Here is an 11,299-nt window from a genome sequence, read left to right on the forward strand (position 1 = left end):
ACACACACACACACACACACTGAGCCAAAAAATCCATTAGTTGTCTTCAATCCATAATAGTAATCCAGAGAATCAACAAAAGCTCTTTGTGTCTGGTACGTGGAGGAGCGTGTGTGGTCACAGCTACACATATATTATCCGGTCGGGGAGCGTAATCATGTGAGCTGCTGTATTGGAAAGATAAGTGTAATCAACCCTGATCTGCAGCTTTATGCAATTTGGTTGTCAGTTCCTGTAAAATATAACACACATTTAACCCAGACAGACACACACACACACGTTTAAGATTTGTATGTGTATGTGGTTAAAAATATGTGCATGTGGTTTTTTTTAAGTCAACAGTCAGTCTTTGTTGCCTTTGTATATTGCTCGTAGATATTTAAAAATGACAGCCATGATGCATGTTGTATCCAATAGGAGTCTGATAGGATGCGGGTCTGTTTTACTCCTTGCATGGGCGTCTGCTCAGTATCGTTTTCCCAGAAACATCTTTAGCTGCTGAATTGCCTGTTTGCTGTGATGAAAGCCCAGCTAACACTATTAATAATGCATTCATGTTCTTCAAAGCACGACATGCACTTTCATCTTTGTTTCCTGCATCACCTGCCTGTTCCTCTGACTGATGTCAGTGTTTTGTTGGGAGGCGGGCTGCACTGCCTCTTGTGTCCACACAGCCAATCAGCTCTAGATGTTGTGCTGGAGTCCCAGCCTGTCTGACTCTGTGGCCGTTGCTTGGAAACTGCGACCATGGCTTTGTAATTCAATCCAAGGAAACATCCTCAAGGGATTAAATGGGAAGGAGGCAAGGAGGCATTATTTGTAAAAGCATGGGGGAGAGTAAATGACCCAGGATGGACTCGATTTCTCACACTGCTGAACAGGAGCAGGAAATGTTAGTGGTGAGTGGAAAACACATGGGATGCAATGTGCATAATTACTCTTGCAGTTAAATCTAATATAATAATAAAATGCACTAATAATAATAACAACAATAATTATTATTATAATCACAGCCCTAATCATAGCTGTAATGTTGTACTCTGTGTTATGTCAGATCTCTACATCTCTAGGCAAGGAGGGCTATATTTCAAGCATTGTGACACATCCCTCCTCTGACACACCAGCGTGCTCTGTCCAATAGGCAGCAACAAGCAGTTGCCACACACTTTCTCACGTGCTGTAGTACTGCTCCAGGAAGTTAGACACTGAAAGGGTTAACAAAGAGGAGGAGGATGCAAAATGGTTTGAATTCAGTAATGTGTGTGTAAGAGAGGAAAGAGAAGCAAGGAAGAGCTGAGGAAGGAATGTCCTAACACACGTGATGCTAGAGACAAAAAGGGAAGTGCTTGCAGCTCGAATTCAGCCCTTTTCCTGAATCTCTCTCCATCCTCGTCCTGCAACCTCTCCCTGCTGCTCCGGCCTTATTAGAGCTACATTATAGCTAAGTGGCTCTGCAGCTGCAGCAATCAGGCTGATCTCATCTCTTGAGTGCAGCAAGACTGAATTCAAATTCTAAATGTGTGAGAGTGAGTGAGGACTTTGTTGGGAACTCCTGCCAGAGAGAGAGAAGGGTACTAATAAAGTGAGCCATCGAGGGGAAACGCTAGGGCTCAGTGTGGTCCTGGAGGAGAGTGGCGAACCACAGAGGTAAGATGAGTCTAAACAACGGCCAAAGTCTGAATGTTGGCGGACAAGATTTCACCAAGAATGGAGGCAACAGCAGCCGAGCCCCTTGGGAAGATGCGAGGACAGTTTTGAGGCCCTCGACCCCCACCAGGAAACCTAAATCAGTGAGTATCTATACAGCCTTTTGTTTACAGTATCCATTTACACTTACAGAACGGGTACTATTAATTATACAACGCAAAAGGAGATTATCCTTGCACATAATTCAAGTTAAAATTAAAGCGTGACAATTGTACTCTTATTTATCAGCCAAGGCAGATTCATGTTCACTATTCTTGCCTGTAGTGTCAAAGAGTTATGTCATCTTATGGATGACAAATGACAGAGTGCAGACACACAGAGCCACTCAACATTCTCAAAACCAGGGGGAGGGTTGAAACAGGTCTGCAATGCATCATTTATAGCTTTGGGTTAACTGAAAATAAAAGCACATAACAATGTAGTTCAGTGAAACAGGATAGTATAGGAGGCATGGCGTGGCTGTATTGTGTTGCCTGGAGACTGATCTTGTTTCGGGTCAGTAAAAGTGACCTCATTTGGACTTTTTTTCTGGAGGGGAAGAATCGAAATTTCACCCTGCCAGGTCGAAGTCATCAACGGTGATGACCTCAGCCTTAGCGCTAACCCTAATCTTTGCAATCATAATATACAGTTCTGTCTGTGAAGGTTCTCAGTCATCCAGGTCATCGTAGTCAAAGGAGCTTGCAAAGAAAAGCGTCTGGACTTCTTTAAGTTACTTGAAGACTCTGGCTGATTGGGACCCACACCCAGTTTCACACCTTGGCTCAGGCGATTAGAGGATCATCAGGGGGTGCTTTTGTCCCTCTGTGGGGGGAAACTCCCACAGGGTTTATATCTGGGACTCTCCACCATTTGACCTTAGAACTGAAGAAGCTTCTCGGATGAGAGGTGAAACGTCTTCAAGCAACTTAAAGAAGTCCAGACGCTTTTCTTTGCAAGCTCCTTTGAATATACAGTTCTGTTTTTTTTGCTTTCTTCCAAAACATAGATGAAGATTCAGAACTTACAGGGTTAAAAACTGAAACACCTAAAACTTAAAGCGCATTAAGAACACAAAGAATTGTCTAACCTGGGAATCTGACAGAAATATGTCCTGATTCGATTAATACTTTTTAAGTAGTCTGAATATTTTTCATCCTGTCGATTTCTTCGTGCTGTCAATTAAATAAAAGGGTGTGACAGCATATTTCTAAGTTTAGTGGACTCATAAACACCAAAGTATTTACACAAAAGGAAACCTTTCAGATTATGCAAGCAATTTAAACGCCTCAGTCTTTAAAGAGTTAACAGGTGTCAGCCCTTCTGGTGTTTGGACCTACACTATCAGGCTCTGAGGAAAGTATGTTATATCATGCTGTCACTTCTATTCTGTCACATCAGCTCACTCAGTTTATCTACTGTTGCATGCCAGGCAAGGTCAATAACATCAAGGTTTCATCAGGATCTTGTGCATGTTCTTATAAAATTATAATGTCCCTTGTGCCTACGTTCAAGAAAAAAAATACAGCTCTCTACCCAACTGGGTAACAATCTCAGCTCCTCTCATTCAGAATGCTCCTTTCATTCACGCTCCAGCCAAAGCCTGAAAATGCCATCACCATCGCCGTGTCATCTCGAGTCCTCTTCAACATGGAGAAGGAGCAGCAGATCTATGAACAGCAAGGCATGGAAGAGTACATCAAGTACCAAGTGGAGCACGAAACGGAGCCGTTCAGCCCCGGACCTGCTTTCTCCTTTGTCAAGGTCAGAGACTGGGAAGGCAAAGAGCTGGAGAAACAAGCACACACACACATGCACACTAACGCAGAGAGAGATTCACTGTTGTCAGTGTTAGGTCGTGTCTCCGGAGGCGGTGGATGAATACAAACCACAACCACAAACCCACTCAAACACATTCACACGTTTCCATCCCACTGCGGGGATACAGAATTACCCTGTTTGTATAACTGAAACCTGTCTGCTCGTGTTCCCAGGCTCTGGAGGCTGTGAACGCTAAACTGAGGGAGCTTTACCCAGAGAGCGAGGAGCTCTTTGATGTTGTGCTCATGACCAACAACCACGCAAATGTGGGCCTAAGACTCATCAATACCATTAATCACCACCGTGAGTTCCAGGGGCATCTGGGTGACATGTCCTTTTATCTGTTCTCTTCAGCAGTTGTCTTTTTAATTAGACCTTTAAAGGCGCAACATGTAGAATTTATATGTGGTTATGGCATTTTTTAAATTATTTGGTTACATAACCTTTCATTATACATAAAAAGTATTGGTCCACACCTTTTAATCTTTTAATTCAGGTGTTTTCAGTCCCATTGCCACAGGTGTTGTAAAATCAAGCACATAGCCACGCAGCCTGCCTTTACATTTGTGAAAGAATGGGTTGTTTTAAAGAGCTCAGTGAACTCGTGCGTGGTGCTGTAAGAGGATGCCACCATTGCAAGAAATCAGTTGATGAAATTTCTTAACTTTTAGATATTCCACCATCAACTGGAAATGGTATTATTACAAACCAGATGTTTTCAGGAACTGAGACACAAAGTAGCAGACCATGAAAAGCTACACAAGTGGATTCGCTGAGTGTTGAGGGGTATAAATGGTAAATGGCCTGCATTTGTATAGCGCTTTTCTAGTCCATAACTGTGTAAAAGTCACCAGTTCTCTGCTGATTCTGCCAGAATTAAAACCTCCTCTGTCATTTTCAGCTTCATGCCATAAGCAGCTCCTGTACATGTATTCTAGTAGTCTTGTCCATATGTTGTACCTACAGAAAAAGACAAAAAAAAAAAAAAATTAAAATAAGAATATGGTATTAATAGATAAAATTCATTAGAAAGTATTCCATTACGTTGTTTCCCCTAAAAAAATATCTAAAAAAAGTCAAAATGCGTGTCAATTTATTAATTTTTAATCAAACATTTCATATTTTCAAGGTAAATGAGCAATTTAAAAACTCACTGTAATATCTTAAGAAAGTGGTGTAAATAAAGTAGAAATATGATTGTTGATAATTTCTACAGAGCAGTCATGAAAAAGCAAGCACAAACAGTTGATCAGCATTTTGGGAAAGATTAAGGTTTGCTTTTATGTAGATACAACATTTAATATACATCTGAAGCTCACAGGATTCAAACAATAGATAATACAGAAGAGCTGGACAGAGCCACCATAATATTACCTATTGGCATGTGTTTTGAAACCCTTACTAAAGTGTTACCTGTATCTAGTAGCTTGACCATATTTGGATGTGGGTAGAATGCTAATGAGCTTGTTAACTTAGCATTCTTAGCTTAGACAACATGTACTGTTTGAGGGCCATGCACAGATGCAGACTAATAAAATAACCACTACAAACAATCAACATAGCGACCATCATATCACTTCCTGGTTTGTGATGCATCATTATAAAGCCTCAACTGGATCAATGCAGGGCGCAGATCTGACTGTGAAACTGCACACTTGCTGGCTAAAGAGTTGTGACTGACATTTCATTAGCTAATGATTTTGAGCATACCCTGGATAATCCTTCTTTCTGAAACACAGATTTAGCAAAAAAATAACAAAAACTGACTTTTTGTTTTATTCCACATGATTGTAACAAGTAACTGGAGCCACTGAGCCCTTAACAAATACACCCTTAAAATACATTTGAGAATTTTATGCCTAGCTCTTTATAAAAACTGAACTTTGAACTTTGGTATTGACTCATATTCTTCTCCAGCTGCTCTCCACAGCTGGCCGCCTCTGTTCCCACACTGTCAGTTATTTTATGACCCAAGTCCTTCCCAGGTCACACAGGCACACAAGTGTGCTCACAGACTCTCCTCAAGGCATTGCAGTATCCTCTGTTGACTAAATAAAAGGAAAAAGGACAGATAGAAAGAAAGAGAAGAGGAAAAGAACTGACTGTAATCTAAGAATCTCTTGTAATGTGAGGCTTCACTATTTAACCGAAGCCCCTTTTGTTTATTTCTTGGTTGAAGCGTGTCAATAGACTTCCACTCGGCTCAGTTTAAGGAGTCACTCGAGCCACACTGGATGAATAGAGACTGACAGTGGTTATAGTGGGATGTTTCTCATGATCCCAGTAACATAGTATGACCCCAATAATAAGTGGTGAGAGTTTGGGTCCTGGCTCTTTAGCACCCCATTACCATACTCACTTAAGAAAATCACAAAATCATGGCACTTTCCTTCTTTTCCCGGCTCTGCCTCCTCTGGATATTTTCTGCAACTAAATGTTAAGTAAAAGTGACCATTTTAATCATGTCCAGCTCCATTATTAAATTATTGGTTTTCATTAATGTAGCATTGTTTGTATAATTAATGGAAACCCCTCACTTCTGCCCGCTTTAACAAATAGTCCAGGTTCCTGTGAAGTTGAATTCATAGCATTGTATTGGTGTCTGTTTGCATAGGTATTTGGTTATGCAGAGTTAAGGATTAAATATGCAACCTGCGCTACATCCATGCAATCCTTCAGAAGCTGACAACTAGTAAACCCACAAGGGTTACACTGTGCACCGATAGATTGTTGACTGATTAAAAAGCCCGGTGGAGTTCACCATGATGGGAAAGAAGCAAGAAAAAATTACGAATAATAAAAAAGTAGCATAATAATCATAAACACTGACTACAGTGGGTAGTTTGATTGTTTTGCTAGTGTCCTGCAAAATGTCTTTTTGAAACACAATTATCTCCCCCTGGTGGCTTTTAAAAATAATGCAACTTTAAGGGACACACACCTCTGGATATATTCCAGAGGAAGTACACACATATGTGTGTGTGTGTGTGTGTGTGTGTGTGTGTGTGTGTGTGAATTTATCATCTATGATCAGTGTTACTGACTGCCTCCTTAGCTTTTGATTTCTCCTTTCTGCAGAGCTGTTTATTGAGCGCTTCTGTATGACTGGAGGAAACAGTCCCATAGGATACTTGAAGGCCTATCACACTAATCTTTACCTGTCTGCTGACCCTGTCAAGGTTCGTGAAGCTCTGGCAGAAGGTGAGTACACAGCCTGCTTCTATTACTGACTCCTAAACAAAGTCCCTTAAAAAATGAAAAAAAGTAAGTGCCAGTCTCTGTGGTGTGATAACACAGGTCTGCAAAAAACAGAAAAAAAGATTCAGCTGCATGGGATATTTTTGGTAAATTTTATGTTTTTTAGAGTTTTGAATCCATTTCCCTTCATCACATACAGTTTTTTCTTTTTTACAAAAACACAATTAACTATGCATAATTTTTCTGAAATTCCTTATTTTTCCCTATGAACAAAATAAACCTGTTGGGACACCAGTGTGCATGCATGAACCATGTATGCAGCCTGTTACAGTTAATATTCTCATGTCTGTAATATTTCTTGTCAATATTCTTGATATTTATAATTGTCTCACTCTCAGAACGGTTAAATTAATATAAGAAATCATTATTGGATATGTTTTTTTTTACTCAAGTATAGGATACCAGATTTCAGTTAAAAAGGGGAAATTTTCACTTAAATACACTAAAAACGTGAGTTTTGCAAGAAAAACCTGACAAGATGGAATTTAAATAATATTTTTCCCGGTTTCAATTGGTAAAAATCCATAAGAAACAGTAAAAAAAAAAAGAAATCCTATGTAGTTTTTTGGTTGCAGACCTGTATAATCAGTGTCCATGTATACAGCTAATTTTCAAAGATAACCGCTGTCAAATATGTGACCCAGGTATAGCAGCAGCCATCATGTTTACTCCGGAGAAGATGAAGGAAGTGTCGGACACTCAGCTCCGTGTTGCCTTTGATGGAGATGCCGTCCTCTTCTCAGATGAGTCTGAGCGGATTTGCAAAGCCCATGGACTGGACAAGTTCTTTGAGCACGAGAAGGCGCATGAAAACAAGCCTCTAGACCATGTACAGTATACACAGCGAGACATTTTTCCATTGGAGAATGATAGGAAGGGACACCAAAAGTCAAATAACACTCTTATTTCTTATAGAATTACACCTACCTACAACAGCCACCCAAATTCCCAAAAAGTTGGAAAGCTGTGTAAAATGTAAATGAAAATCAAAATCTCCACATTGTTTCACCACTGAAAACATGCAATTTTTAAAGTGAGACATTTTACTTTTATGGAAAACAGCTTATTTTGAGTTAGATGGCAGTAACTTGTCTAAAAAAAGTTGTGAAGATGGCAAGAAAAGTCTAGAAAAGTGCGCAATGGACAAGGCTGAAAATCATTACAGGATATGAATGATCCTTAGGCAAGTGGCACTGCATTAAAAACAGACATGATTCTGTCATGAAAATCATTGCATGGGGTCAGGAATGCTTCCAGAAATCGCTGTCTGTGAACACAGCTCACCGTGTCATCCACAGAAAGCACACAAGGACGAAGCCATATGTGAACAGTGATCTCTAAACACCACTGTTCTGTGTACCGTGCATCATGAAATGAAAAACATGACAAGAATCTTACATCCAACAAGAATTGGACACCATTCCTCTTCCAAAAGCCCAGCGGCTGTTCTCCTCAGTTCTCAGATGTTTACAGATCGTTATTGAAAGAAGAAAGGATTTTGCGCAGTTGGGCCTGTCCCAGCTTGGATTTTTGTTTCTCAGTTTAAACATCTAATACAAAATATGGTTTTCAGAGATTTGCAAATCGTTGGATGTTCCTTCTTTTAGCTGACATTTTACACAGTGTAAAATTAAATCCGCTTGTAAAATCTACACATTGAGCTCAGTTGGCCTGAATTCAGTTGTAGTGTGTCTAACATGTAGTGAGTCACGTATACGTGCAGAAAGATTAACATTCATGAATCTGTCCTTCTTTCTGCAGGGGCCACTGAAGGGCTTCCTGGAGGTTTTAGGAAAGCTCCAGAAAAAGTTTTACGGCAAAGGTCAGCGGATGGACTGCCCCATCCGGACCTACCTCGTGACAGCTCGGAGTGCAGCCAGTTCTGGTACCAGAGCCCTAAAAACGCTGCGCTCCTGGGGTCTGGAGATCGATGAAGCTCTCTTTCTTGCCGGCGCGCCCAAAGGCCCAATGCTGGAGAAGATCAGGCCACATATCTTCTTCGATGACCAAATGTTTCACGTGGAGGGGGCAGCAGAAATGGGAACAGTGGCATGCCACGTGCCATATGGGATCGCTCAGAGAGTAGTAAAAAAGGGAACAAAGGACAAAGAGACTCCTAATGCATCCAAATAGCTGAGGTATCACTGTGCAGGAGCACAGCATACAGGGGCATTTACCTTCGGCTTTCATGATTTTACTACTGGAAGAAGTACGCTGTCCTGGATTAACAGTGCAGTTAGTTAATGCAATATCATAGAATTAAAAATATATATGTTAATATTTATCAAAACATTTATTTTTCGCTAACACGTAATTATTATTTTTATCAGTAAATAAAAAAATTACAGGTTGTATCAAATGGCTTTATTAATTAATCTTATTGATTTATATTAAGATATCAAACAGACATGTTTGATATGTTTATCAAACATGTTCATCAAACAGGGGGCGGCATCAGGGGCATGGGCAAATGTTTATGTTGCCAGGATATAAAAAAATCTTAACTATATAACAGGGATTGCTGTTGAAAATGCTGTTAACATTTTTTTTTATAAAACATAATAAAACACAGAATTTATTGACAGAATAAAGAATGAACTTTCCACAAAGGGATTCTAGTCAACATGAATTCATCATCAGCTCATTCTGTTCTACTAAATCTGAATAAATGATTCAGGCACCATTATTACAAGTCATTAGTTATAAAACCCTTAATCATGAAGATTTCCTATTATAACCTGGTGCTTAAAGTGGTATTTTAATTTAACATTTATTCTTGGTGATTCATTTCCTCTACCAAACAGATATTTATTTTCTTTACTGCTATATGTTTAACTGACATATCTTATAAAAGAGAAAAAGCTATTTCAAAGTATTAGAAATACTCATACAACTCTAAAGGATAAATTTAATAGAATCTATAATTATCTCTAAATAATAATATTTAGACTCCAGGATACTAAAGAAACATGAAGGATACATTTTTGTTTTGTGGATTTGTGTGATTCATTCACTTTAATTCTTGTCTTCATGTCTGAGTTTTGCAAGCTGGTGCCTTCTGTTGTCTTCTGTTGTTTTATGATGTATGCGTTTATGTGACTTTTGCATGTTGGTGGTATATATGCTGTATATGTAGGTTATATGAATGTACCTTAAGATTTAATATTTTTGAAAATATGTACGTTACTTTTTATTTATTTAATGTTTCTCCTTGTTCACGATGACAGAGAGAAGTCTAAATATATTCAGCATTTACTAATAGTTACCATGTGCAGTTTTAATTTCTACTGCTTCCTCCTGAAGTGCCGAAAGTTCAGTGTCCCAAATTTTTATTTGTCTGCCTGTCTGTCTTTTTTGTCATGAAGTTGTGTTGATGCTGTTGCACTTTATCATTCTGTGAATGAATGTAAAGAAAGTTGGTGTTGAGTAAGACCAATGTTGCTGTCCGATGTGAAATCTGGTTAAGAGTGGGACAAATGTGTAGCTGTTTTTCTGTTTCAAAATGGAAGTAAAAACCCTGTAAAAATAATCGGATCACTGTTTTCCTGTCTTTTACCATTGTTGGGCTGTGAAGGTCCAAAATTGTACTTATGATTTGGAGTTAAAGTAAGATTTTACACGTGGGAAAAGAGAATAGAAATAGAATAGAGAATAGAAAAGAAGAAATAGAAAGAAATAAGAAATAAATGCACTTTAGAACAACACGCAGCAACACTACACATGAGCGGGAGGAGGGAGGTATGGGGTCTTCACACACCTCCGCCATCGGGGCGGGGGGGCTGGGAGGAGATGTTGGCTGTCCGATTGGCCTCCCTGCTGCTGCAGAGCCTGGGCGGGTCTGCTTGCCTCCACCCCGGGGGGAAGGGTAACATCTCTTGGGTCTGGGTTCTGTTTCCCCCTCTGGGGGCCAGGGTACCTGGACCCGAGGTATAGAGTATGTTTGGGGAGTGTGATTGTGTGTACATGTCCATTTATGTCAATCCTTACGTTGGGTGAGTGCTGAGTGTTTGTATATGTGTGCATGAGGGTGGGAATGCATGCTTGTGTCTGTGTGTGCCTGTTTGTCTGTGTCTATATGTCAGGTCGGGTCTTAGACTCCACCTCTCTGGGAACTCCCAGGCCCTCCAAGGCCTATCTCCCCTCACCACACTCCTTGCCGGTGACTGATGCCCTCAGGGGTCGGGGCGTGGTGGTTCTTGGTGTCCGGGGCTGGGCACTCAGGTATGTACCAGCTCGCTCCCGGTGGCTACTTGGCGGGGCCTGGCGACTGTTGCTCGGTCAGGCCTCCTCCGGGGTGTGGGGGGCCCTCGGGCCTCCGGGCCTGCGGCTCGGATCACTCTGGCACAGCTGGCTGCCGGCAGAGCCGGCAGGCACGCCGGTGCAGCCCCCTCTAGCTTCTGCTCGATGGCTACTGGGTGACGCCTCGTCTGGGGATCCTCAGCCCTTCCCATGAGGGTGGCACGGATGCCCCTCCGGTGGTCCTCCTTGGGCTCTTGCACTCTGGGGCCTCTGGATGTCTGGGGCCTGGATCTGC

The 11,299-nt window shown here is 40.9% G+C and overlaps 1 protein-coding gene across 1 annotated transcript; it reads left to right on the forward strand.

Moving 5' to 3' along the window:
* Positions 1 to 1,164: 1,164 nt before the first annotated feature.
* On the forward strand, positions 1,165 to 9,072 carry LOC102194769 (cytosolic 5'-nucleotidase 1A-like). The gene is made up of 6 exons (XM_005742823.1): positions 1,165 to 1,790; positions 3,283 to 3,450; positions 3,681 to 3,810; positions 6,586 to 6,708; positions 7,410 to 7,594; positions 8,527 to 9,072. The coding sequence occupies exons 1-6, from the start codon at positions 1,653 to 1,655 to the stop codon at positions 8,896 to 8,898; spliced, it is 1,116 nt and encodes a 371-aa protein (XP_005742880.1). The 5' UTR covers positions 1,165 to 1,652; the 3' UTR covers positions 8,899 to 9,072.
* Positions 9,073 to 11,299: the final 2,227 nt, after the last annotated feature.

The sequence above is a fragment of the Pundamilia nyererei genome, unplaced genomic scaffold (assembly GCF_000239375.1).
Source record: "Pundamilia nyererei isolate P.nyererei 1_Seehausen unplaced genomic scaffold, PunNye1.0 scaffold00123, whole genome shotgun sequence".
Taxonomy (NCBI): domain Eukaryota; kingdom Metazoa; phylum Chordata; class Actinopteri; order Cichliformes; family Cichlidae; genus Pundamilia; species Pundamilia nyererei.

What these genes read in the sequence shown, in the direction of transcription:
- LOC102194769 (XM_005742823.1), top strand. Translation starts at nt 1,653, where the DNA reads ATGAGTCTAAACAACGGCCAAAGTCTGAATGTTGGCGGACAAGATTTC. An exon ending in CTGCTTTCTCCTTTGTCAAG is followed by an intron (nt 3,451 to 3,680) that starts GTCAGAGACTGG and finishes TCGTGTTCCCAG; the next exon opens with GCTCTGGAGGCTGTGAACGC. An exon ending in TCGTGAAGCTCTGGCAGAAG is followed by an intron (nt 6,709 to 7,409) that starts GTGAGTACACAG and finishes TATGTGACCCAG; the next exon opens with GTATAGCAGCAGCCATCATG.